This window comes from Vanessa cardui, chromosome 17 (genome assembly GCF_905220365.1).
Source record: "Vanessa cardui chromosome 17, ilVanCard2.1, whole genome shotgun sequence".
Taxonomy (NCBI): domain Eukaryota; kingdom Metazoa; phylum Arthropoda; class Insecta; order Lepidoptera; family Nymphalidae; genus Vanessa; species Vanessa cardui.
Genome location: NC_061139.1, coordinates 4,512,448 through 4,539,308, shown reverse-complemented (window position 1 = coordinate 4,539,308; position 26,861 = coordinate 4,512,448). Strand labels below are relative to the sequence as shown.

Below are 26,861 nucleotides of genomic sequence, written 5' to 3'. Positions count from 1 at the left end.
GCTCAGCAGTGGCAATTTACAGGCTGTTGTTGTTGATGTTGTTGTTGTAAGACACTATCATCAATCAAAAATCAAACTACTTTATTCAAGTTGGTTTTTACAAGCACTTTTGAATCGTCATTTAACAAACTATGTTAAGTGAAGCTGACACCGGTTCGAAATGCAGATTTAACCGAAAAGGACCGGCAAGAAACTTTGCAATAAATACTTTGTATAAACTACTATTTAAGTAATGATTAGGTAGCCTGGTAACCTCCTACTCCTAGGTCTGTGTTAGGACCAGACTGGTTACAGAAGGTGTATTATTGAGAACTTTGTCGTACTGTGGGACAGACTTAAACCTTCGTTAAAAACCGGACTAATTAATCGAATCATGAAATTAAATGTTATTCTAATGAACATGGTCCTATCTATTTTCAGTACAAATATCAATACCTGCAGTGTACGTTGCTATAATCCTTTGTTTCACAAACAAGGCCTCCTAGTGGAAATTTAATGACTTACATCCGATAAGCAGCAGAAACTATTTGACGCAACAATCATAGCTGACGCAAGACAAGTTCTTCGTTAGTAATTAGGGCTCTGTGTTCGATTGATTAATTTGTTTTTATATAAATTATATGGATAAGGGAGCTAGCTCTATAATCTATGGTAGGTATGTATATTACAAAAATATTTTTAGTTCCAACTACAAAATCTTTAAACAAAACTAAAGCAAATGAATAATAATATTTATGATTATGACACTATACATACTTCGTAACTCTCTTAGCGATCGCGATGAAATTAAAAATACATTGCTATTAAAGATATGCCAGGCGCTTTCTCCGCATTTTCACGTTCTCTTACGTAGTGGAATGGTACACAACGTGCATATAAATAATGTTTATGGCAATTAAGGTCTGAATGGAGAATTCCAAGGAGATAAGTATACTCGGCACGTGTTCTGACATCCCAAGATAGCCTGTGTCAATAATAATTGTATCATCCAGATTATAAATAGCTCAGAGCGTCTCGTGCGGGCGCCGTCACTGATAGCGAGGTTATCTCTGGCGCGGGAAGATTCCACCGCAAACAAAGTGCGTTTGAAGTCAACTTACATATTAGTTGGTAACGACCCTAGATCGGGGAGGCGAAAATTTATTTGTTTCAATTTGTTGTGAAGCAAAACATCGATTGATAGATTAAATATGTTCAATTTACTTACTGGCTTTTAGTCATGGCTCATTTATGATGATTCATTATGATGTAATCAAGCTTTTTTTTACTTTTTTTAACAAATTAATTTCTATATTTTTTGGATTTACATTTAAAAGGGTTGTTTTTTTTTTCAAATATTTCTCAATGATCAAGATCGTTCATAGAAAATGACATTTTTAACGGTTACTTGAGAGCGTAAGAAAGAGTTCGTTTGTTTAAAATCATCTGACCTCAGTATGAATTAAAGGTTATTCGTTGCTATAAACAATTAGTAACATAACTATTGTACACATTTTGATTGATATATTTATAATACACTTAGAACTTCAGAGAATGTTTAACGAATATGTTAATTCTAAATAGGTACATATTATCTACATAATAATATCTTAAAATATAGGTACATCGTCGTCATATATTATTTGTTTTGTATCAAGTTATTATATAATATGATATCTTTGTTATTATGTTTATTTTTTGTCATTATATTCATTCTTCCGAGTACATGCGTCATTTTTATTCTTTTAATATGTAAAAAATACCTAATAAGTAAATACCTTATACTATAAAAAACAACATTTGCTTGCAATGTGTTGCCTGTTGTAACAATCAAATCCTTCTTCTAAATGCATTATAATTTGTCATCTGACAAAATTGATTAATAATACTACGTATATTATTAAAACAGCTGAAAACTGCGTCACGCTAAGATTAAAAACTTGTATCAAAGTCACAAGACTGTTGTTATGTCACCTATTGCCCTCATATCAGCTGAATTACAGCAATTTTCCCCTATCGTTGTCCAACTAATGGTTTATTATGAATAAAAAACGCCAAATTTAAAACAAACGTGTTTTGACTTATGACCTATTGACACTAACGTTTTTATTTATTATTTTTATTACAACTATCAAGCATTAACTTATAAGCTGATTTATATGACAAACTTTTGTTTCAAATGTTTGGAATATCATATTAAATTTTTTGAAGATATTTTGTATTTTAATTTGCAGTACGTAATGGTTGAAATTCAACGAAATAATTATTGAAAAATTGAAAAAAACAAATGAAATGACATTTATTGAATATATTTTTGGACTTCGATTTTCTTTTCTTATGGACATATATATAAGCTAGTAAATAGTAGCCCATTTTGTATGGAAATGAAATTTTATGTCAATAAATTTTGTTAATACGGCGTTAATAAATGTGACCGGTATCCTAGTAACGTGATTATTATCCGTATCCAATAGTATGTTACTTAATTAGACCGCAAAATTATTGTACGATAGAGATGATTTTCCTATTAAAATAGCGAGAGTTTGTATGACAGTACAGTACCGTTTTTTATGCTTATTTATGCTTTGTAAATATTAGGATAACTATGAAACAATATTGTAAGTGCTAAGTATAATACCCAAAAGACAGAGATACTGTTAGAGATATCTCGCATACAGATTTAACTGGCAACTTTGATTTGTTCTTGTCAACAATTTGATATGTTATTGAAGCATTTAAAATATGCCTTTGCCTTAACAGGCTTATATTGGAAAAACCATTATAATCCTCATTAGTATTGACACGATCGGCGAGGACTGATCTTTTGAAGAAAATCGTGTGCCAATAATCGCCTGCCCTGTTATCGGCTCATACTCATAAATAGTGAATGGTCTCGTGTCGGCCGTGTGACTCTTATCTGTATCACGAATAAAGCTTAAAAATTCATCGTAATCTTTGTGACTACTTAAAATGTTTTTCTTCTTATCTATTTATCAAATAAAAGGCGTATCATTTTCCTAGAATTTTCTTGGCGATACACCATGGTCTTCTCTTGTGTCTTATTTCCAATATGTCAGACTAGGTAACTAAATTCTGCATTATCTATGATTTCGATAACTGTCAAAAGGAATTGAATTAATTATTTCGTTGGTTCATGATTAATTTGATAATATATTGAGATAATCTTGTTAATCAAACAAACTCAAAAGTATGTTTTTTTTTTTAGAAAATATAACTTTTTATGTTTGGTTTAGTTTTATTTAATGTAATTGAATAATTACCAGTAAATTAATATTGTTTTTCGCTTGACCCCATTAAGCATAAACACAAACATATGGTAGATCTGTGCCGATTAAGTTGCTTGAAAATGTGTTAAGATTGATGACTTCATCAGTTGAATCAAACAAGGTATATGTTGATAAAATTCTAGCCTTTGTGAAATTGTTACGTAAATATTGCTTTCTATGTTATTTTAGATATGATGTCTTGGAATCATAAATTTTGTTTGAGTGCTACTCATGTTACCTCTATTTTAAGAACAGATAAATAAAAACTCAATATCTTACACGTTGCCAAATCAGATTTGTAATACACAAGTAAGTGTCAAATATCAAGTAATGAGCATAAACTTTTAAAGTATTTCTTTTGTTAAAGTAATTAGGTTAATATTTTTTTTTGAAAATATGTCATCGTTCAGGATCCTTGCACTCGTTCAAAAATTGTTAATGGTAAAATCCAAAAAATACTTACCTAAGGAATGTCATTATGTCAGTGTGAAAAATGTAATGCTTTTTCTTAATAAATATTTTGACGTTAAAAATAATACGGAATATTACAAAAACCGCACAATAGATCATATCAAATTTGTCGTAATCACAAAGTGTTATCAAAGTAAATCAAATATTGAAGCAGTCAAGACGTCATTATAACACACCTATTTATTATTTTATTGGGCAATGAATAAAAAACAGCAGTAATTAAGCAATGGCGTCACTCACTCAGCCCTTTCTTTCTGTGACAGGACATGACACATGTTGACCCCGTCAAGATTATTGTGAGAAAACAACTCACTGTTGACGCATGATATTAACTACTTTTTTATTTGTTTTTGAACAATATTGTTATAAATACATTTTTATCTGATGTTCTTTATACGAACATTTATTTTAATAATTTCATATCAAAATTAATTAACTTTCAATTGCAATCAGATTACAGTAATGAAGAGAAAAAATATATTCAATTTTTTTCCGTTAAAAAATATACATAAATAAGTAAAGATAAAAAGAAATATTTTTGCATGATATTTATTAAAAAGTTTTAGTGTCGTCATGATCTTTAAAAACTTGCTGTTATGATTTAATCGTATTTAACCGCAATGACTCCTGAAGTCATCCGTCTAACGTCATCGCTGTAATGTTACATACAGTAAAAAAACGCGTATTAAATAACAGTGTTTTGTAATAATTTAAGGAATTTATGCTATCCACGTGAACGTTGTTTATAACGTAAACAAATATTTTGACTTCGTTCGCAAAACTACTTTTGAGTGAACAAAGGTCTTTTAATGACGTTATTAAGAATGTAATTTCTATTTATACTTTAAAACGTTCATAAAAAACTAATATTTCGTCAATAAATAGGTATATCATGATTGATTGATATGAAACACATTTTTTACCTTTTTAAATATGTATATTTAAGTATGGTCAACGTATGACTTTACAAATTTATAATAAAACAAATGAAATAAAAAAAAATCATTATCTAATATTATTACATTTTCCACTTTCGATTGGATCGAACTAACTACTAATAAAATATGTTATTATATTATATACTAGCTTTTGCCCGCGACTTCGTTCGCGTGGACTTCAGGTTCGTCCCGTCTAGTCTAGTAATCGCTTAAAATCGTTTCGTAAATAAGTCATTATTTCTCGTACAAAGTAAAGGATAAAAAATGGTTATTGTGGGTTATTCCTAAGAGATAAACATATACCATCACGGACTTTTTTGTAGACCTTTTTAAGTTGTACAATACTGTAGTACATTGTTTTGATCTTTCTTGTAGGATTCAGTCAGCGTTTGCAATGTAAGCGCAAAAAATGTGTTTTTTTACGACCTCACATTAGAAACCTCAAAAATTGTAGCCTATGTGTTATTCTGATGTATAAGCTATATTGTGGTAAAGTTTCATTCAAATCCATTCAGTAGTTTTTACGTGAAAGAGTAACAAACGTCCATACATACAAACTTTCGCCTTTATAATAGTAGTAGGATGAATAGGGTTGTTTCTATTATACGGGTTAATTAAAAACTCTTTTGGATAATTCTTGATAAATATGGACATAGCAGATTTTCAAATCAAATTATTATGAAAACAATGACAAATAATTATAAAAGTTGCTGAAGGTATCGTTATACAAGTGGTTTAAACATGATTTAGAGAAATCATACCCGAACCGCATCTATAAATATTGGTCACGAAATCCTAATCTTTAAAGCATTAAATGATTATATTGATTATATTAGAGCAATCAATATTCGCTGTCAACCACGCATCAGACACACGCGTGCTGATAAACTGATACCAATTATACACTCGTGTTAGGGCGTGATCGTTTGATTTATTGATTATAAATAATATACATATACAATTGTATATACATAATCAAAAAAATATTTTAAAAATAAACGAGATTTTGATTAAAGTAGACATGACACGTTTCGTCGTGAGATTTTTAAATATGGAAGGTTAAGAAAAAATAAAAACATAATTGTTAGTGTATTGTTAAATTAATGCATATTTTTTAATTTATTTATAACGTCCCTCATTAAATTGAATTAAATAAATAATTTGTTTTCTAATACTTTTTTTATATTTAATTGTCATTCGCTATTTCATTTGTATTTATTTAATACTTCAGCCGTCACGATACGTTACATAGAAATATAGTAACGAAACAAGATTTTACGTATAATATGATGTATCTATAGCGCAATAAGGTTTCGTTTCGGCTGGCACCGACCAAATATGAGTGTTTAGCTATTGTCAATATTTAAATTACAATAATTTCATATATTTCTCATCTACTTACATTATAAAACTTATTATTTTAAAGTTTTTAGTTTAAATGTATATCAGGCAGAGTTTTGTAAAAAAATTTCGATACTAATTATTTGACTCCAATGTGTTTTTAAAATAAATATAAGATAAATATAATAACAAAACACATAATTATGTAATGTTTGTTTTTGTTGTCAATTTGAAGTTAAATTTTGTGACGTCGGCAACTAAGTTGTTGTAGTTACATTGTTTATATAGGCAATTAGAAAAGTAGATTTTCGATATGATGAATATTAAATGTTTTATACGATATAGTAGGATATCATAAACTTACATTACATCAATTTGGTATTAACAATATCATTTACTTTAACATTTGGTGGTATGTTTACCATTTGTCCATATATATTAGCATTATAAGTACAAACAAACATATAAAATATAACATCAACGCGTTAATTATGAGAGCTAATGGTTTATATATGTTTTGCCTCATTTGTCCATCAAAACAAAACAAAACAATGTATAGATTTTCTATTTCGCGATAGAATCACTGTTGAGTTAATTCAGACGAAATTCCACAATACCTAACTCATTGAAATGAGTTAAATTATTCAGATTCGTATAATTATTAATTTTACTTACCTATGCTTCGTGTAATCTTTTTCTTGAAATTTACGTAATTCTACGATATAGATTATTGTTTACACTACAATATTTCTTTAAAATTATTAATATTTTTTCTTTATCGTGTATGATGCAATAGGAAAGAGTCCTGTGTAAGCATCGGTTATCAGTTATATTATTTATCATTACACTCGTAGCCTGGGATCAGTGACGTTTGGCGTTCAAGATAAATACAGATTCTGACCTTACGAGCAATATTAGAACATACGAGCATATATTTTATTTAAAAAACTTACTAACCGCCATTTTTCTTTTTACTTTATTTTAAGTAAAGGACAATATTTCGAATTTTTTAATGAAATTTGAGCACATTGTTACATAAATAACGCCTTAATATTTAATTGAATATAATTTTAACAAATCTTTGTTTCAAAGTTACGTATAATTTAATATAAAGCTACGTAACTGAGGCTCTGATATTAATTCCGCAATTAATTACTAGATGGCGCTTAATAGACGACTTTCGAATGAATAATTTACTTTAATGCACATCCAAAAGGTATGGAACTTCTATAAGTCACATGTATACAGCAAACCTATTTTTTAAATTAGATAATTATTTCGATTCATTTCTAAGAGTCAGAGAAAGAACAATTTAATACACGAGTGTCAATACAAACAAATCTATAATAAAATATGCTTTTATGTATACAAATTATATTACTAATTCCTAAAATATGTGATGCCTTCTACATCATAATGTATTTTTTGTACATAATTTAATTGATTGTCAGTTTGGAACAAACTCTACCAAAAGCTTTTAATTCGAGCTTTCCGCTAGATGGCGATGTATAGGGTAAACTTTCCCAATTTTAAGCTTGGGAGAAAAAGATGCATTCGCTAGGTGGTGTTACTAGTTTCATTCTCAACATTAAGAGGTGACTTTAAGTTACTTTTAATCTATTAATGTGATGATTCAACTCTTATGAACACCTACTTGAATAAAGTGTATTTTGATTTTAACACTGATATTTTAATAAAGGTAGTTCTGTAAAATGACGATTCAAAAGCATACTTGAATAAATGATATTTGATTTGATCGATATGAATAATATCAGTACGGGACAGATATGCACAGGTCTATTCAAGCACGATATCATTCCACATCAATTAATTTATTTTTAATAAAATCAACTTATCAAATTTTATTGTATTACCATTTTATTGTATGCGTGACACAATGAACATAGTATATACAAGTAGTATGTCACTCACATCGCTAATAATGTGAAGTGGAGGGGCGCGCCTTTATGAGTGTATGGATAAGCATATTTCAGGACTCTAGATTTTTTTTCAAATTCTAATAATAATATTTTTTTCTAAAATTGACTCAAGTAAAACTTTTGGATCATAATTAACTATGTGGATCGAATATGTTCGCGTCGGTTCTGGATGGATAAGTGTTTCTTTCTTTCATTTGAAGTTTGATTGTATTTTGAGTCTCTTACAGGGGAATCTCACTTTATTACTTACATAATGACATATTTGTAAAAGTTTAATCGTAATTTCTTATAGAGACTATTACACATATAAAAGAAGAATCTTTATCAATCGTGTGTCTTAAGTTTGAAATATTTTACTAGATCTTCAAAATCAATGGTATTTATTTCGATTTGAGAGGATTGTATCCAAATAAGTAACATTTCCACTTTACAATAATATTGTTGCATTAATTGAAACCTCAAGCCAAGCTCATTAACGCCTGTTCGCTATGTGTATACGCGCTATTACGATTGCATAAAATTTAAATGAGACTAATTTGTATAAATAAATTATTTAAAGCGAAACAATTGTTTCACATTTTTCCAAATTACTTCAATAATTGTGTTACAAATTACAATCAAACTAATGAAGTCGCTATCAATAAATCAGCCAGAATTTTCGATTTGAATGACATTTGCAAATATTAATTATTTTATCAATATGCCAATTTAGTTTCTAGAAGTTCGAACTATTTTTATATACCGCTATCGTATCGATACACTCGAGTGACGGAGGAAAGGAGAATAAGTTACGTCAATGTGATATCATATTATGCAAATGAATGATGAATATTGATTACAACAATTGGTAAATTTTTTTATATGTAAAAATTCAAGGATATGTGTGTCTACATTGAGTGTATACCAACTTAGTCCTCAGTACTGTAGACTGTAAACAGGAAAGTTACTGAGCACGCGCGGAGGCTACGGTGTCAGAGGTCCGCGCCCTTAACCTCTTTAATATTTATCACTACGTCTACTTGGTATTGTTTGTATACTTTAACATTGTTTCGAGTATCCAAGTTATGTGTTAGAAGTTATCAGTATGTATTATTTTTTTACTTATGTCACTTTTTGTGAAATACTTGTGTATGTATAAATATGGGTTTCGAAAATGAAATGCAGTAATAAGTTTCATAATAATATTTTTTTATTAAATTACTCTTCTGTAATTGTTCACATGCTGTGAAATCTTTTTAACGATAATAAAATAACAATCCGAACCCACTCAAAGTCGGCCAGGCTCGATACATCTCTTTACAATAATATTATTCTTTAATATCACAAATATACTTAAAAACTATATTGATTAAAGCTTTCAGTTTGAACTTACGAGCTAAGTTTCTTAAACGTACACTTAAGTTGTGAGATCTAGAGTTTTCTTTTCAACACGTTAACTTATATTATGGATGAGGGCGGACACTTGGGGGGGCGTGCGGCTCCTAGCGGTGCTGGAACAGATGTGACCGCGGAACCGGGTCCGCCCGCTCCGAGCACCGCTATTTACCACGGGCGCCACACTGATGAGCTCTTCGTGAAACTGCTGTTAGTGGAGCAGTCCAAAGGTACGGCAGTGTGCACTGGCACTGGTGAAGCTGGAGGTGAGGGTGTCACATAGCCGGACGAGGAAGACACGGTGGAGAGAGCCGGGCTGGGTGGGCTCGCCGGCGGTGTGTCGGTGCCGGCTGCAGCACGCTGGATATCATTCAACTTGTGTCCGAGGTGGGTCATCAGCTGTGTGCCAAGCCTCACATCCACTCCAGGGATGGAGGCTAAGCACCGGGATACTTCATTGGCTGCATGAGTAAATCCAGCTCTGAAGCGATCGGTATCCACAGTTGGGTTCAGTGACAGCCGACGTTGACGACGAAGTTTGTGAAGATGACGAACTGTCAATTCCAAAATATCAGCTTTCTCCAGTTTGGCGACATTTTCGCCTTCCGATTGTAGAGCGCTGACCATGAGTTCCTTGAGTTCGTCGAGGCAGCGGTTGATGCGAGCGCGTCTTTTGCGCTCGAGCATCGGTTTCATCACTTTGCGATATTGATAAGTACGCGAGACTGGCTGCGGACCGTCATCCGTAAGCGGATACGCGAGATCGTAAGACATGGTAGACATTTGTGTGTGAGTAGTGAGTGAATGCGTTAGCGTTGAGCGTTGAACGCGGAATGCGGTGTGACGGTCGAGCGGGGGCTTATATAGGGAGCGGAGGGCGCGCGATCGTGGGAACGCGCAGAGCCGTCGAGTTCCCACACGCGCCACCTGTGCGGAGCAGCTGCCGCCGGGGCGCGGGGGGACACGCGCCGCGCCGCGCGTGCGCGCCGTAAACAATCGCCGGCGCGGGCGCACGCCGCGACGCCTGGCCCCAGTAATTGTTGCTCATTGCTGCCATGGATAGAATATGCACTATTAAGTTTCCTATTTAGACAACATCACAGCTATTTAGGAACTCTAGCGGCTACATGCTTGCAAGTTGATAGAGTATGGCTCTACTCAAGTTTAACTTTATACTGTGTTGCTTTTCCCTGTATTTACATTTTTAATAGATTTATCAATATAAGCAATGTGTATCTATGTTTGTCATTTTATTTAAGCGAAGTGTTATCCCAATCACTTTGATTAATTATTAAAGTTTAAAGTGATTAAAATTGTAGAACAGTGAAAAGTGCGCATATAACATAGAGTTTTCTTATATCGACTAGTCTTAATTGTACCTGCAATTAATTGAAGTGTAGATTTATTATGTACGTCATATGTCGAAATCGAGGCAATCAATCAACCAGTGGGCGCCGTGTACAATAGCTAGCTTCAATTATAAACTGCTACCGTTGGCGTTCATCAATCATGGATTATGCGAAGTAATAATTATTGACAGATAGAATTACAGGCGATGTTGTATTCGATCCAATAAAAGTATCCACTAATGACGCGAAGCTCGAAGCAAAGCCGTCATCGATATTGAGAATGCGTTTTGCAACAAGGCTTTTGTGTGCGTCACGTGGCAAGGATTAAGGTGTCGGTGTGCGTGCGGCGTCCGCGCCGGTAGCAGTTCACGGGATGGGCGCATTACTCAGGCACGAGTGGGCGGTCACCCACGCAGTCAGCGCTGAGAAATTGTCCACACAGAATTGTGCCGACGCTTCTTATGTACCACTTAAATTATCACATGCTTACTTTCTCCGAAAAACACCTACGTGTAGGTTTATCGACTGTATTATCAGCTCTGTTATGCACGTGCATCAGCGACCACACGAGCACCTATTTATAAAATGATTAGCTTGAAGCGAATTTGCGTCACTTCACTTATATATGAACTGTTTTACTTTGCTTAGCTTAGTAGTTATATTTTTTTCTATTACACGTTGAGAAAACTTGTATTTAAATGCACGTTTAGTGGGGACTTGAGATTTTTTATTCGTTCAGACGTATACGATTCAAGTATAGTTAGTACTTCCTGACAGTCCGAGATTAATAAACATCAAATAATAAACAGCTTAACGATCATTCAGTTCGATAATGATAGTGATAGCATATCAGCGGTCACTATCAATGCTCATCATGGCAAGCAGTCATTACATTCAATACAATTAAAAATCACGCATAGCTAAAACTGTTGTTATCTTGTATATGATACAAGCGATCTGATAATTTGAAAGGTTATGTTTCCCATTACATAATTTCTCAGTGATATGAGTCATCGGAGGTTACAAAGATGATTGTTATTTTTATAAATTCCTGAGATGACTCAGAAAATTCCTCAACATTTTTATTGATTTTGCTAACAGTGATTTTTTTACAACCTCTAAATATAACCAAGGTACTGAAGTCAAGATAAAAATAGAACAATCAAACCGTTTGTATATGTTATCAACGTTTATGATTTAGTTATTATATTCTGATAAAATGGGTATAGGTATATTTTTATGTAAATATCAATCAATTCTTTGGTATAGATTTTGGTATAGAGATATATTTTACGCTTGTGCAATATTTGTTGGTTTAAGTTTTTATAGAGTTTGTTTTTTAAATATTTTTTCCACGAACGTTTATGTATAATTTTCATAGCGTGACATTGTCCTCGTTACTTAATGTGTTAGAAATGTTTGACACATATTTAAATACACAAGTAATTAAATATACGAAAATTCCACTGAGTTAATTAATTAATGGAAAAATGTCGATTGTCACCGAAACACGTTAAGACACACGCGTTAATACCTGGAGCAGGAAGGTCCAAAGAATTATTATTATCTATATTTATTTACATAAGGCAGTCGAGCAAGAAGGTTGTTGTTTAGTAAGATATTTTTTTACCTTCTGTTGTTAAAACTCACCGTTGATCGGCTGTTAATTATGGGATCTAATTTGTTATATCCCCTTAAAATAGGAAGACTAATCCGCAATATGATGTTTGAGCGGTAGAATAAAGAATTATGGTAATAATAACCCGGGCGGGGCTGCTGAAGCCGTCTTAGGTATATTATAGTAAAACTAATCTTAATTATAGTAGTAAGTCTATTTAATAAGTTGATTTCTTGCAGCAGTATGTTCACGTAACAGTATTGTAAAGTATATTGAAAAATTCAGAACTTTGTTTTTTATTTAAATTTTCAACAGCTACCTTTATCTTCTTCATATTATTTTAATGACTACTGTAGTTTGGATCGATTGAAAACAAACATAAACAAGATTGATTGCGCTAAATACATTATATAACAAGTCTCAGTTTCCTAAGCTTTCCTTTAATAATGTTAAATATATGTATGTTACATATAGTTCTCTTCATCAAACTGCATTTAACATAAATTATGTTAATGAAAAACGACGTAATCTTTTTTCACACGAACATTTATCAATCGTATAATTTGATTCCTGATCTCTCTTAAATACAAAATTCATATAAACGAAGCACCGATTGTCATTAGTAATTTATTTATCAGAAGTTTTCGCTAAATTTTCCTTTCTATAATTAGCAGTTAATGAATGAATCCATTTAAAGTCTATTTGCGAGATCGTCTTATCTAAAATACATTCGGGTTAATGACTGGGCATGTTCGTCCACAGTTGACTTGCACTTGATTGTAATTATAGGAATTTTCCTATTTTATAATTAGACCAGTTGTTTGTAGAGTCAATCCACGCACGCGCACTTAATTGCTCAACGATACTATTAAAGTACAGTCATCGTATCGCATAAGATATGGTATGTTCTATTTAATATAATAGAAGGAAGAAATAGGATCACATCAATCACTGGCGGCTTCCATGTAACAGACTCGTTGATGAGATTTCATCGTGTGTGTGTTTTTTTATGATATATTTTGTACGTCAACTTCCTCACAATATTGCGCACTTGCATTACGCGTGACCATGTGATATTTGATAACCATTACAAATATTTTAAATATTTTTTTTATAAAATATATTTATGCTCTTTTTTAAAACATATTTTGAATGTAACCTAGATCGAAGTAAGTAAATAAACCGTTTCAGCTACTATGTATCTAAGTAAATAAAAGGGTATCGAAAGGAATCTGTCACTTTTGGGTAAGTAATACGTACTATTACAATAGAAGATTAGCAGAGAATATATATACGTGAACATTAAATAAACAATAAAGATAATTCAAGCATATGTAATCTCGTTTACTTTTTGTTGTAGTACATAACGATTCATATTTATCGCTTTAATGTGATACTTTTGAAACGAAATGTAATTACAAAAATAAATGATTAAAAAAGTATGGATATTTAACTAGTTTTATGTGTCATGTGTATTTTAATGTTGACATATTTAATTACTTATATCCGCGTTTTTATTTTATTTACATAAAAATAAGCGGTTTTCCTCAAATGTCATCAATGTTAGAGTCACGTATACAAAGTGTAGGGTAAAGTGTCAGCAAAACTGCGCGTACGTGATATTAGGGGCATACTCGGAGGTTGCCACGCGTCTCATGAGTCATGGCCTGCGCGTGCGCAACCGTACGCGGGTCGCGGGCAAAGTTTGCACGGAATTGTTTATTGTTAACCTACTATGATGAGTAGGTAATAAGTTTATATTAAGAATGTTTACGTTTCTTTTTCGTTTTTCAAGATTTAAGCATTTATTTTTAAGAAACTTTACACCAGGACAACGGCAATCTTTATAAAACTTAACAGAAGTATAATTATATATTGAGGATTCAAATTGGGCCAAAGTCTGCCCACTTAGTGAAGTTAAATTATATAGTTTATTGGTAATTGAAACAATAAATATATTCTATGAAATCTATATGTTTTTAACAATATAATAATAAATATTGTGAAATACTTGAACGATTAGGTATTATTTATTTCACTTACTTTCGATTTTAAACATAAACATAAACATGAGACGTAAAAGCGACATAGGTGATATGATTTCACTAGCATGATGTTTACAATGTAATGTGAAAGAAGTGTTATTTAAGCCGGTATTGTTATATGCATATTAAATAAATAAAATAATCAACTAATCGCTGATTAATTTTATGATAATATTAATTTAAGTAATCTACTAGTTGGTAATCTTACTCACGTTAGATCAAGAGAATATTTACCAACTGATCTTCTAGAAGATTAAACACATGAAATATACGAGAAATTTTATACATTAATTGACCGCTACGAAATATTTCGGGAAAATATTTTTTCGTTTTAAATATCAAAACAATCTATCTATTGCATAGTTAGAATGAAAGGTGAGTAGCAATCGGAAATAATCTATTAATGAGATTCTCCTGATATCATATAGTTAATACGGATAAGTAATGGAAATTAAAAAGATTGGAGCTACTGGAATTTCTGTAGGGCTATTTAAAGATAATCACTTATCCGATAACCATCTAAGGTTCCGGATTTGTATGACGGAGTTAATATTCATGGTTGAACCGGTTTACTGGCGATAGCGGCTAATCTGAGGTCGCCTGGAGGCGGTTACGCGGCATGACGCAGCTCTCGACTCGACTAGCTAACCAATTGGTATTGCCAATTTGACGTCACGGCTGACTCACGTGATAAATACGTCTGAGTGTTGTACTTTCTTTGATTAATTTTGTGAGCGTCATCGTTTATCGTTGATCACGTTTCTTAGTCATTACGTTTAAGTTCATAATTATGTTGAAATCTAATTACAGTTTCGTTTCAGTACCTATAGCTTGATGAGTAACATTCTTATCTAAATTGTTAAAACCAACATAAGTATTCCTCCATTTATATAGCGAGGATTTTCCTGATATAAAATTATGTTTGACAAACACTAACGTGTGCTAATTTTTTATGTGTTTGTTAAGTCAAAACCTTATATACATATATGTATATGTACACGTGACATCACTATGATAATTTTGATAATTTTGAGAACGGGTTTCGCTATTTCACCGTTATGTTAATACGTATTTTATGTTAATCACATATTTCGAATGTGACCGACCATTTTTGTTTGCCGACAAAATTTGCAAAACCAGCAGCTGTCACTTGTTTTTAACCCGTTAGTCGCCTATTAGTTTGGTTTGGATACCTAATCCCACGGTCATTTGTGTTCATTTGCCGTCTCTTCAAATATTATTTTAGCTGCCATAGTTAAGAGCGTCTTCTGTCGGCGCTCATAAAGGAAGCGGCCTTTCTGTCGTCTCGGTGGCGCCGAGATTTGCAAGCATCGCCAAATATTTGAGCTCGGCATGCCAGGCCTGACTAATGATTTACATGTGCGCGATATTTTTTCGTGAATTCCTTGACTCTTATCTTCGCCAATGCGATTTTTTTCTTCATTTCCCTCTCATAGCGTTATCTTAGTCGAGATCGGTTCGAGTACTGTTATAAATGAGGTGTGAACAATGAGCGGACTTAGGCCATAAAGTCATAACCGGCGCAATAAAACATGTTTTTGAACACCATTAAACGTTATCTCATCGGCATCTTTCAAGCACTCGAGCGAGACAATAGCCATCATTGCCGGCCCCAAATGACACGTGTTCGTGGGTAATATTTCTAAGAAGCAAAAAGACAATAGGAGCCGGGGGTAAGAACAGGTACATAGACAAGTGCAGCATCATAAACAAAAAGCGGTTGTTCTTGAAACAGTTACAAGTCCCGAGGGCTGAGATAACACAATGTGGCGCCAATTTTTTGCTACTTGTTCTCTAGAGATTAAATTTAAGTCGCGGCGCGGCCAAGGTGACGGTACAAACGATGTGAAATGTCTGCCTTTTGTATGAACCCTCAAGTGTCAGGAGGACGACAGGACACTTGAAATCCTGACTGCCAATATGACGGAAGGATAAGATCATGGTTTTTGAAAATGAGTTTCGAACATAGCCAGTCAATCAAATTTAAAGGAGTATTATAGAAACAATTATATTGTCCTGCGTTATTTTGTCTGTAATGCTTTATGGTTATTCCAGAATGAAATTCAATACAATACATATAAATAAATAACAATGTCATTATTTCATTGAAAGATTAACTTTCTTGTATAGCCTGCGGGATTTCACTGAGGGAATTACATTCACGTCAGCTACTGGCCTCATTGGAAATTATTTTGTTTGAATGAAATCAAGGAAGCGAGTAATTCAACTTTAGTTACTGTATGTATTGTAGAAACGATTTAAATGTTTGTATTGAAAGTACACTGTCTGTTTGAGAAAGTAATATGCAAGTTCAAATATTCGAATTCGAGAGGTATTTTGTTTTCTTTAAATGACGAAAGGAATTCCGAGAACTGTATAAAAATCAAAACCCTTTTCAAGGCAAAGTGTTTAACATTTGCCTGCAATGTCCACGTGCCGACAAACGGTTCTCTTTGACTCCTGCCTACTTCACAAAGAACATTTATACCTCTCTTTATTTCTCGTTATTGTGAAGGACGCGCTAGAAATAATAAAACGCTTCATCCTTTCAAAAGAACCGCTCGATGGTGAATAGGTTATGATCTGCGATTTTAAAAGTCATATTTTATTGTTGATGCCTACATTTTATGGTTACTCTTGTGATTTTATGATTTTCATGTTTTTAAAGTATATTTTGGGTCTACAAAGATTTCTTTGTTGTGTCACCGCGATTTTATGGTCCAATGCCAATTATCGAAATGGCTTTGAGTTTAGTAAGGCACTTTAAATATAGGTTATTAGTATTTGGAATGTATTTTGTATGTTGCATGACTTCATTTGTTTGTTGTTAAATTTGAATTATATCTCTTTATGAGATAAATTCAATTATAAGCTATATGTTCTCCTAAAATGTTTCACAGAAAAAATCTTTGCAGCCTGATACTATAAGTTTAATTGAAGCTACATTGTAATTATTACTTTTTGTTTTTAATATAAAGTTTTTTAATAATTTATGCTTATATTAATTTAGGTCGGACTACTTAGGATCAAAACGCTATATTACCTGAGAAATAATCTATATTTTAAATAAGAATATAAGTATCTATATTTGTAAGTTATTGTTAGTAAGATGACACAATATTCATCAATTGTATTTTACTATTTTATTTGTAATACAATAAAGGTGTTAAAAGTTATTATGTTTAACCACAGCGTCTATTCATTTATTTTTCGCACTGAACACACATTCAGAAATGTAGATTATAAATTCAGAGCAGAATAAGGCGTATCGTTGATCAGTTACAACGTAATAACATGTTATTTGGCCTCTGGGAACGGTAGCTGGTCAAGAGATGTCCATACGATCTTATCGAGGAAATTGCTGGGTACCACGCGATACGGGGTGGGTGTGAGAGGACAAATTGTTATTGAGGTATGCGTTTATCTGTTTTTCTAGATATCGACTCTGAGTACAATGACCTTTATTTCGAAATGATTGTAACAGTAATCATTAATGTCGTGTTTTTTTTTTACCTTTCGGTTTAACTCATTTATTAAAATCTATCTTTATTTATCTATAAGGGCTAATTACCTTTGTCGTATCTATTTGACTTGATTTTATTAATAAATAAATTTTATTATTTGTTTTTAGTTTGGTTAAGAAGTCTGTCTGAGCAAAAACATGTCTGACGCACTTGATTACGTACTTAATACATTTACAAAGTTGAAATTTCCTAACAGAATACATAGTTATCATTTATTCTATCTCCTGTACTATGTACTCACGCCGCCAATAGAGTTAAAATAAAAGATTACCTATTTAAAAAAGAAGTTTGGCTATTAGTGTAGATAAAATATAGGATACCAAAGACATTACTTTCAATCTTATTTTATTTGTTCTTTTATTTTAATTCATGATAAAAAATAATGTATTCTGCTTTCATTTCAATTCATTAATAATTTTGGATACATATTAAACAGGATGAGGTGTAAAGTTTTAGATAATTTAAGTTTCATGGCGGTTAAATATGTTTCCGTTTTAATTATCATTCGGTAAGGAATTACATTAAATTAATGTATAAGTAGTACTTATATCTGGAATTCCTTTAAAGTTGTTAAAAGTATTTGTCGTAAATTGTGATTTTAATGTAATACAGCTGTAGCCGGCTTACGTCTCAAAATGTATCATTGTCGACTTACTATCGATTTAGTGGTTAATTAATTAGTTTTACGATTCTATCCTTTTTCAATTTATTTAATAATACTTAATTAAGAATTTTCTATAATTACTGTAAACATAATTTGTATTAACAACGCCGCTGCGCTTGCGCTTTGGAATGGCAGCTATAGGTACTATATTATTATATTGAATCTTATGCTTATTTTATTAGTAGTTTTAATTTAATTATTGAATGTATAGCAAAATTTTTTAATTGTTCGAAATAAAATTACGATAAATTTTGTAGCGTTTAAGATAAACTAGATATTTTACTTGGAAAGTGTCTCGGAAGTTTATTTTTATTATAGGTTAAGACATTTATTACAAACTCTTTGGTACCGAGCGTTCCTTCTTATCTACAACTATAAAACAATTCCTAAAATATCATATTTATTATTTTATTAAATTAATTAGGCAGACTGGAAGATGGGACCAAATATTTTATTTAATTGCAACTTGTGTAGTAGAGATATTGACCATTCCTTACATTAGCAATGCGCTTGTAGCTTTGGCAACTAAAATCTTTTTTAGAATATCTTTTGTGGTTTTAATTACACTGGCTTTCCCTCCCTGGAACAGAACAATACTAATCAACGTTACATGAAGTAATAGGTAGCATCTAACTAGATGTATCAAAGAAAAACATTCGTAACAAATTCCAAAAAGTTAAGAAACATTTCAATTAATAACAGTTATTGATGTGGACCATGCAGAGGAAGTGTAAGTCACTGCACCGATCTGATGACGGAGATAGTTACACTAAGAGGTACTTATCATTTTTTTCTTATGATCTCATTAATTAAGGAGCAGGTGCGACTCGATCTGTGGTCAACGCAAGTTTTCAAATTGACATCTAATTCATGTAACACTTCCGTTGCGGTGTCATTACCCGTTATTATAAGTTAATTCTCGACTAGATTAAGTCTGAACCCAATAGAACGAAATAGTTTAATAAGTATGACTATCGACAATAATCTCGTAACAATCCTTTTGAATCATAATTTCATAAAGCGAATTTTATTTAACATTCAAATAAAGTGTTTACTATAAGTCATATGAATATGTAATTTACGTTAATATAATATTTACATGTCAATCATGATATTTATGAAATTGCATATGTACTTATTGTTGAATCAGATTCAACAAATAAGTCAAATTCTTTAATGTTTTCAAAACGCCACAAGTAACTTGGATAGGAAATATGATTAGGTACTTAAAATATATAATTATATATTGATTTATGTCGTCGCACCGAATAATGATAACCGGCCGCGATCTGTTTCTCAATTAAATTCACCGGATTTAAAAATAATGTTTTTATATACGGTCGTAAAGTATTAATTAGGTGTTAAGGGCTTTGCGTTTGTACCAAGCGGATGTATAGGCTCCTCATAAAAATTACACACAGAAATAAACCAATTCAAAAATTTATAACTTTAAAGTCGACGTATTAAGGTTTTACGCATTAAAATTGTCAGCAAGTTAAACTGCGTTTTCGTTTAATACAATTTAAAACAGGCTTTATTATATACTGGCTGTGCCGCGACATTGTACGCGTTTGAATTAAAACAAAAAAAAATTGTCACCTCTAAGGTACTCCTTATTACATCAGTTAAAATGTCATGTCAAAATCAGTTCTGCCGTTCCAGAGATTAGCCGGAACAAACAGACAGACAGACAGACAACATTTTTAAAAAATCTTATTTTGTGTGGTACATATACGTACCGTGTATACATACATAAGCATTGAGTAAAAAAGGGCTATTTTAATATTACAAACAGACACTTCAATTTTATTATATGTATAGATTAATAACAATTGTTTATTAAATTATAAGTGTAATATGGAATATTTCATGTTGCAGTATTGTTCATTAATTGTAAATATACCATAGTGTCGTACCTACGTATACATATTTTAAACTGTTTTTACATTATGTATCATAATAACATGTTATCATTAATGGTAATGAACACACTTTTTATCACCATACAATTAAATTCAAAGCTGTAAGTAAAATAATATGAAATTTTAATGTTTCAAAAAATATGTTGAGTAGTGTAGCTACGTAGCCTCTAATTAACCTAGACGGGTACAATTAAATCTCATATAACTAATTAACTTTTGCTTCATCTGAATCAAATCAAATCCATAGTTAGAAAAATATATGCACGAAGATTATCAATACATTTATAAATTTCTTTTTTATATTTAAATTAAATGTATAGGTATTGTTTCCGCATCATTGCGGGCTTTACCAACATTTTGAAAAAGGATTACTCACATCGTCAACGATAGAAGTTAAAAAAGACTTGATATCTACTATATTAGTGTAGATACAAAATATTTTCAGTTATAAGTATTCAAATTTTATAGGTTTGAGATTGTGTTTAAGCAAATCTGCAGCAGAGGAGAGCCGAGATAGCCGAGAGGAGGTGAAACGCAACCTAACCAATGATTGCGGCGATTCAAACCCAGGCAAGCTCCGCTGAACATTCATGTGTAATGCAAATAAACACACTTTGTATATATAATTCATCTTGTGCTCGGCGGTGAAGGAAAACATCGTGAGGAAACTGGCACTGTCTTATTTCATAGAAGTTCTACCATAGTTGTACTACAACCCGCATTGGAACAGCTTGCGGAATATGCTCCAAGCCCTCAAAGAGAGAGGAAGCCTTAGGGCAACAGTGGGAAATTACCAGACTGTTGTTGTTGTGAATCTGCGCTGTTATTTTATTATAATAGTTGTTTTGTGCCTATAGAGTGATATTTTACGTACAAAGTCTTCATTTCTTCAGAGCATTAATGTTGACTAGTTTTTTTCTAATTTAAAATTTTTCTTAGTATCTATACATTACTTGTTGTAGTTATTGGTAGTTTTTAGATAGAGATAAATAAGATCGCTTGGTACTCAATACTTAAGTTTATTTCTAGGTTCTGTCTGTAGTTACATTTCATTTGACGCACAAGCGCACTATTTCCTTGTCATGACTGATTTACATAACATTTAAGTTTTACTTTAAACAAACTGTATGTACTCGCATAGTAAAAATTATAATTGCATGCATTTACCCATTCCGTAAATGTCCTTGAATGTTTTTAATATAGCCGACTTTGTGAATTCAATGATTTTATAATGTACGAGTTGTATAAGAATTTTTCGTGAATATATTTACAAAACAAACTATATTGAAAATATATTTATAAGAACGTAAGAGAAAAAATTACTTAATCCAATTATTATTATGTGTTGTGAGATGTAAGCCTATTCATATTTACTTGTTTTACCACTACAAACATAGCTTGTAATTTTTTTTATTGAAACTTAAAAAAAATATAAAAAAAATATCAATTACAGCCGATCGGTGTCGCGGCGTAAGTAGTTGTTTGTTGTTTTAATGAGTTCCATAGTAGATCGGCGCCTGTGTTCCTATCACAATCCAACTAGCCATTCATCGCGACTGCATTTAATTCTAATTTATTTTTTTTCCTTTAATTCTGTAATTACTATGCTTCTATTGCTTATGTTTAGCTTTGTATTGTTGTGTTCTGGTTTGATGATGAGTGAGCTAGTGTAACTACAGGTAGAAGGAACACAACATCTTAGTTTCCAAAGTTGGTGGCGTTTGACGTTGAACAACAACAACAACAACAACAGCTTGTAAATTCCCACTGCTGGGCTAAAGGCCTCCTCTTCCTTTGAGGAGAAGGTTTGGAACTTATTCCACCACGCTGTTCCAATGCGGCAGAATGTGCAGAATTTCTTTGAAATTTGTCACATGCAGGTTCCCTCACGATGTTTTCCTTCACCGTTGAGCACGAGATGAATTATAAAGACAAATTAAGCACATATATATAGTGGAGCTTGGCTGGGTTTGAACCCGCAATCATCGGTTAAGATGCACGCGTTTTAACCACTGGGCCATCTCGACTCGTTGAAAATAATGATTAATACATACAGCGCCAATGTTAAGGGGAAGTGGACACCATCAAGTAGATCATTTGTTCGCCTAATTATTTCATAAAGTAAAGTATGTCCAAGTCTCCAAGATACCTCCTGGTCCAATTAAATTATAATTTAACGGCGTAGTCATTATGTGGTAACAGATTGACAGAGTTACTTTTGCATTTATAATATTAGCCTCATTACGTGTAATATGTAAAACTAAGTCGTCGTATTAAAAGGCATAACCAGCTCCAAGACATAGTGCGTGTTTTATTTATGAGTCGCTAACGCATGTAATACTTTGATTGCTCATTATTTTTCTCATTTCCTCTCGTGAGGATAAAAAATAAATTGACTATTTGAAATAATGAAGTTTCTAGATAGTTATACCTGATTAGTTTATAGCCTAACTATTGCATATCGGTTTTTTATTATTTATTTCCTTTTAAACTACTCTGTGTATATTAATGACTTGGATTGAGAGATTAAACTTAAAATGGTTTTAACTTTAGCTATTAATTGTATGTACATTTGGTGTTTTGCACTATATTTTTTATGATATTGGTAGGGGGATATGAAAATAGGGTATCTCCTTTTGATGTAAGTGATCACATATAGCAATCTTAACATTGGCTCTGTAACAGATAATAACCATTCCTGCAATTAGCAAACGTCCTCAACCTCGGGAACTAAGATTATCAGTTATATACCGGAACACAACAATACTAAGGATTCCTGGCAGTAGACTGGTCGGTGACTGGGTGGTACCCAGATTGACTTGCACAAAGCTGTACTACCAAGTAACATTATTTTGTTCACTAATATTACTATAGTCATCATTTCAGGGACATATCTTGCAACTGTATAAGGTCTGTTAAGGTCCAACGAACCAATTAAACGGAGATTATTGTAATGTTCAAATATAAGGTCGACTTATCAATTAGATTAAGTAGATATTATATTTAATTATCGCTGTTCACACAAAATCTTCATCGCGCGCCAATTTTTATATTTTATTTTCCCGCGCTTTGTGACGTGTGTTACTCGAGATGACAGATGCATAACTACACAGATAATATGTATTTATATAAAATACAAAACTTTTATTCATTAATGTGTTAGCATAGATCTGTGTATTCTACAATAATAACATATACACTTATGTACTGTCTATACTATTTACATATTATATATAATCGATATATATACGATATATACCTATACACGATATTATAATTTGGTCAGTATAACTGCTACATGAAATCATGTTTTGAAAGGTTTATATTCTAATTATAATATGACAGCTAACTGTCAAAACGTTTTTTTATGGTTTTCATTTTGCAAACTATCAAATATAATCTAAAAGATTACGAAAACAAGTTATAGCTGTACGTTTATCTAGACAAGTGTTACGATACAATATGTTATGTAAAAACATAAATGTATAGAAGGAAATAGTAATGGACAGAAAATAATATATATTTAGCATTGTATGTTTTCTCAAGCAAACATCTGATCCATTCGTTAGTTTCATTGCTAATCGCTTTTATCATTCAGTACTCAATTCCTCATTTCCTTGGTGGTAAGCTCTGCGAAACCCATGCAGGTAGCAACTGCTAATTAGTTATTCCTTCGCCTTACATTAATATGTAATCAGTGTTAAGCAAATTATATTATGTAAGGTAAAGACATTCTTGCAATTAATAAAAATAATTATTTAGACAACATTAAAAGTTTTTACTTAGTTCAGTTATTTAAACGATCGTTAAAGTTATTCTTTATCATTTTATTTTGGAGTTAAATTTACATACGTTGCTCCATAACAGTCTGCGTATTACACAATTAAGGATTTGACGCATACTATGATTTCTTACCGATGTTTTTCTTATTAATATAATTACATGCTCGAATTGGTAACTTGTATATCGGGTATAAGAACTTCTTGCTATATACTCATCGGTTGATTTAAAAATCATTCTGTTTCCTTCTTTTTCGATTGACATCCCTATCTTATACTACATGCAAACCACTTACCTTTAATACACAACATTTATTTAAATTTAATCCTTATTTAAATGGTTTAGAGTTTAAAATGCTTATTTAAATTATGTTCTGTTGAACTGTTACTTTTATTAAATAAAATGCCACTTATTGACGAACGTAGGAAATGATTGAACACGTTTCTTGTCAGACGTTGATAGCTTTAATTAGGTATAATTGGATATATTCATTTCATTTCGCTTAAAAATATATTTAAATATAGGTATCATTATTAATAAAATTTATAGATATTATTATATAATACATTGGCGTTAAATAAAATTTTGTTACGCGTGTAACATAAACAATAATTTGTTAATAGATATTGCATATTTTTTTGATGTCGTAAAACTTAAAAAATCCTGCTTTTTTTATTTACTATCAAATTAAATCATGTATTTTGAATATAGAAGTAATTACCTTTATGCGGCATTATGTATAAATCGTTTGACCTTGATAATAGTTATTAATAATACAATAAAACATATGTGTAATTAAAATATCAAACGTTTTTGATATTTGGTTAAATTGACTCATATCAGAGAATTTTATAAAATTTCTTCTACTCGTAATCAAGCGTAGAAAGGCTACACGAAAGTAAAAAAGGATGCTTTAGTGATGGCAGTTTATGTTTTTTGCTGAATCGTAACGGTATTTCACATAGCATTACTAAGTAATCGCGGTTCTCACACATGCCTCATTATCAACTCAAGTGTTATAATTACGAGAGACCAACGTGAATGAGTAAGTGAATGACGCTTGTTTTTATTTCACTCAGCAAGTGTGTATTTTGTATGATTATTTTTCATTAAATTTTCCTTAAAAGTTTTTTTGTTATGGACTAGTTTAGTGGGCCGCGAACCTTCTTGTTTATTCAAAATCATAAGGAATTTCGACACCTATGAAAGGATTACATTTCATTGTAAACTGCAAGTCACTCATCTTGGCGCCATAGTGATGAAACATTAAATGATACTCCAGCTACAAATGGACACTCCAATTTTATTGTATGTATAGATAAAAGATATTGAAAAAAAAATCTATTTTTAATCACGGAAAATTCCGGGTGGCTAGATATTTAGACATAATAAAACCTCTTAAAACTAATTGCGTAATTATACGAAAAGATATCGAGGCTTAAATTATGCAAACTGATAATACACGTGGATAAAATTGCTAATAATTAAAAGATTAATATATTGAATATATATTAAGAATATTATAAATTAAAAGGATAAACGCAGATCTGTCGCAAGAATATACCTATTAGATTTAAGATCTCGGAACACTGTTGTATCTAATTAACCTTGAAAATGCTAAAACATATTCTTGTTTTAAATATAGAATCGCGATGACTACTTATTTGCACATATTAATGCTAATTGAGCTATTTTTAATAATATATGTGTGTTTATGAGTGTCTTAAAATGCTGATTAAGGTCAGTGATCATTACGAAATTATGCGTACACATTTTGTTCCTGGTGTAATTTGCTTCAGTCCTGACTTAATCCAAGGTGTGAATAACATGACGGATGATGCCCTATACTTGGACCATCATAATTGGACCATTGAAATATTGGGTTGTTTGAGAGATGGCTAATTAGCCATAAGTCCACCGGTTGTACAACACATCAAATGTTTTATATAAACATATATTATTCTTTTTATTTTTTAGTATTATTTTTATTTTTTCAGTCCTAGCATTTATGTACCTATTTACTTAATGTTTGTGGTGTACAATAAAGTATATTGACAGAATATTAATAGGGGAGGTGAGATTATCAATACTGTTTACACCTGAGAGATTGTTGTGCTTAGGGGCGGACCTGATTCGGTTTGAGTTAGTATGTATTATTAAGATATAACTGTTTAAATTTTATTGTTACGTAGGCGATCAGTGAAAATTTTATTCATATTGATAGCAATACTTCGTCTGTTTTATTGCTCGTTGAATTCCATTTAATGTATTTATAGTAAGTTACTATTCGCTACTTGATAGTCAAAGTAAATATCGCTCGGAAAAGTGAAATACACTGATCTGAAATGTTAGAAAAATACCAACTACTATTACTATGTATTTTTTTAAATAAATGATGAATAAAAAGGATACGGTATTTGTCTTCATGGACTGATTATAATATATAATGCTGTGGTCATAAATAAATGTAATAATTTTATTTGAAATGAATATCACAAGACAGCGACCTGTGCACTGATTTTATCTTATTCATAGATCGAAAACACCTTGTCCCGATACCTCAGTATAAGGAAGTGGTACTCCCACGCTATTTAAATTACATTACACA

The 26,861-nt window shown here is 31.6% G+C and overlaps 1 protein-coding gene across 1 annotated transcript; it reads right to left on the bottom strand.

Annotated features, from left to right (window-relative positions):
* Positions 1 to 9,123: 9,123 nt before the first annotated feature.
* LOC124536955 (enhancer of split mbeta protein-like) lies at positions 9,124 to 10,179 on the bottom strand. Its single transcript, XM_047113625.1, has one exon. The coding sequence runs from the start codon at positions 10,111 to 10,113 to the stop codon at positions 9,499 to 9,501; it is 615 nt and encodes a 204-aa protein (XP_046969581.1). The 5' UTR covers positions 10,114 to 10,179; the 3' UTR covers positions 9,124 to 9,498.
* Positions 10,180 to 26,861: the final 16,682 nt, after the last annotated feature.

Bases quoted from the DNA above. Each gene is read 5' to 3' on its own strand.
- LOC124536955 (XM_047113625.1), bottom strand. From the start codon at position 10,113: ATGTCTACCATGTCTTACGATCTCGCGTATCCGCTTACGGATGACGGT.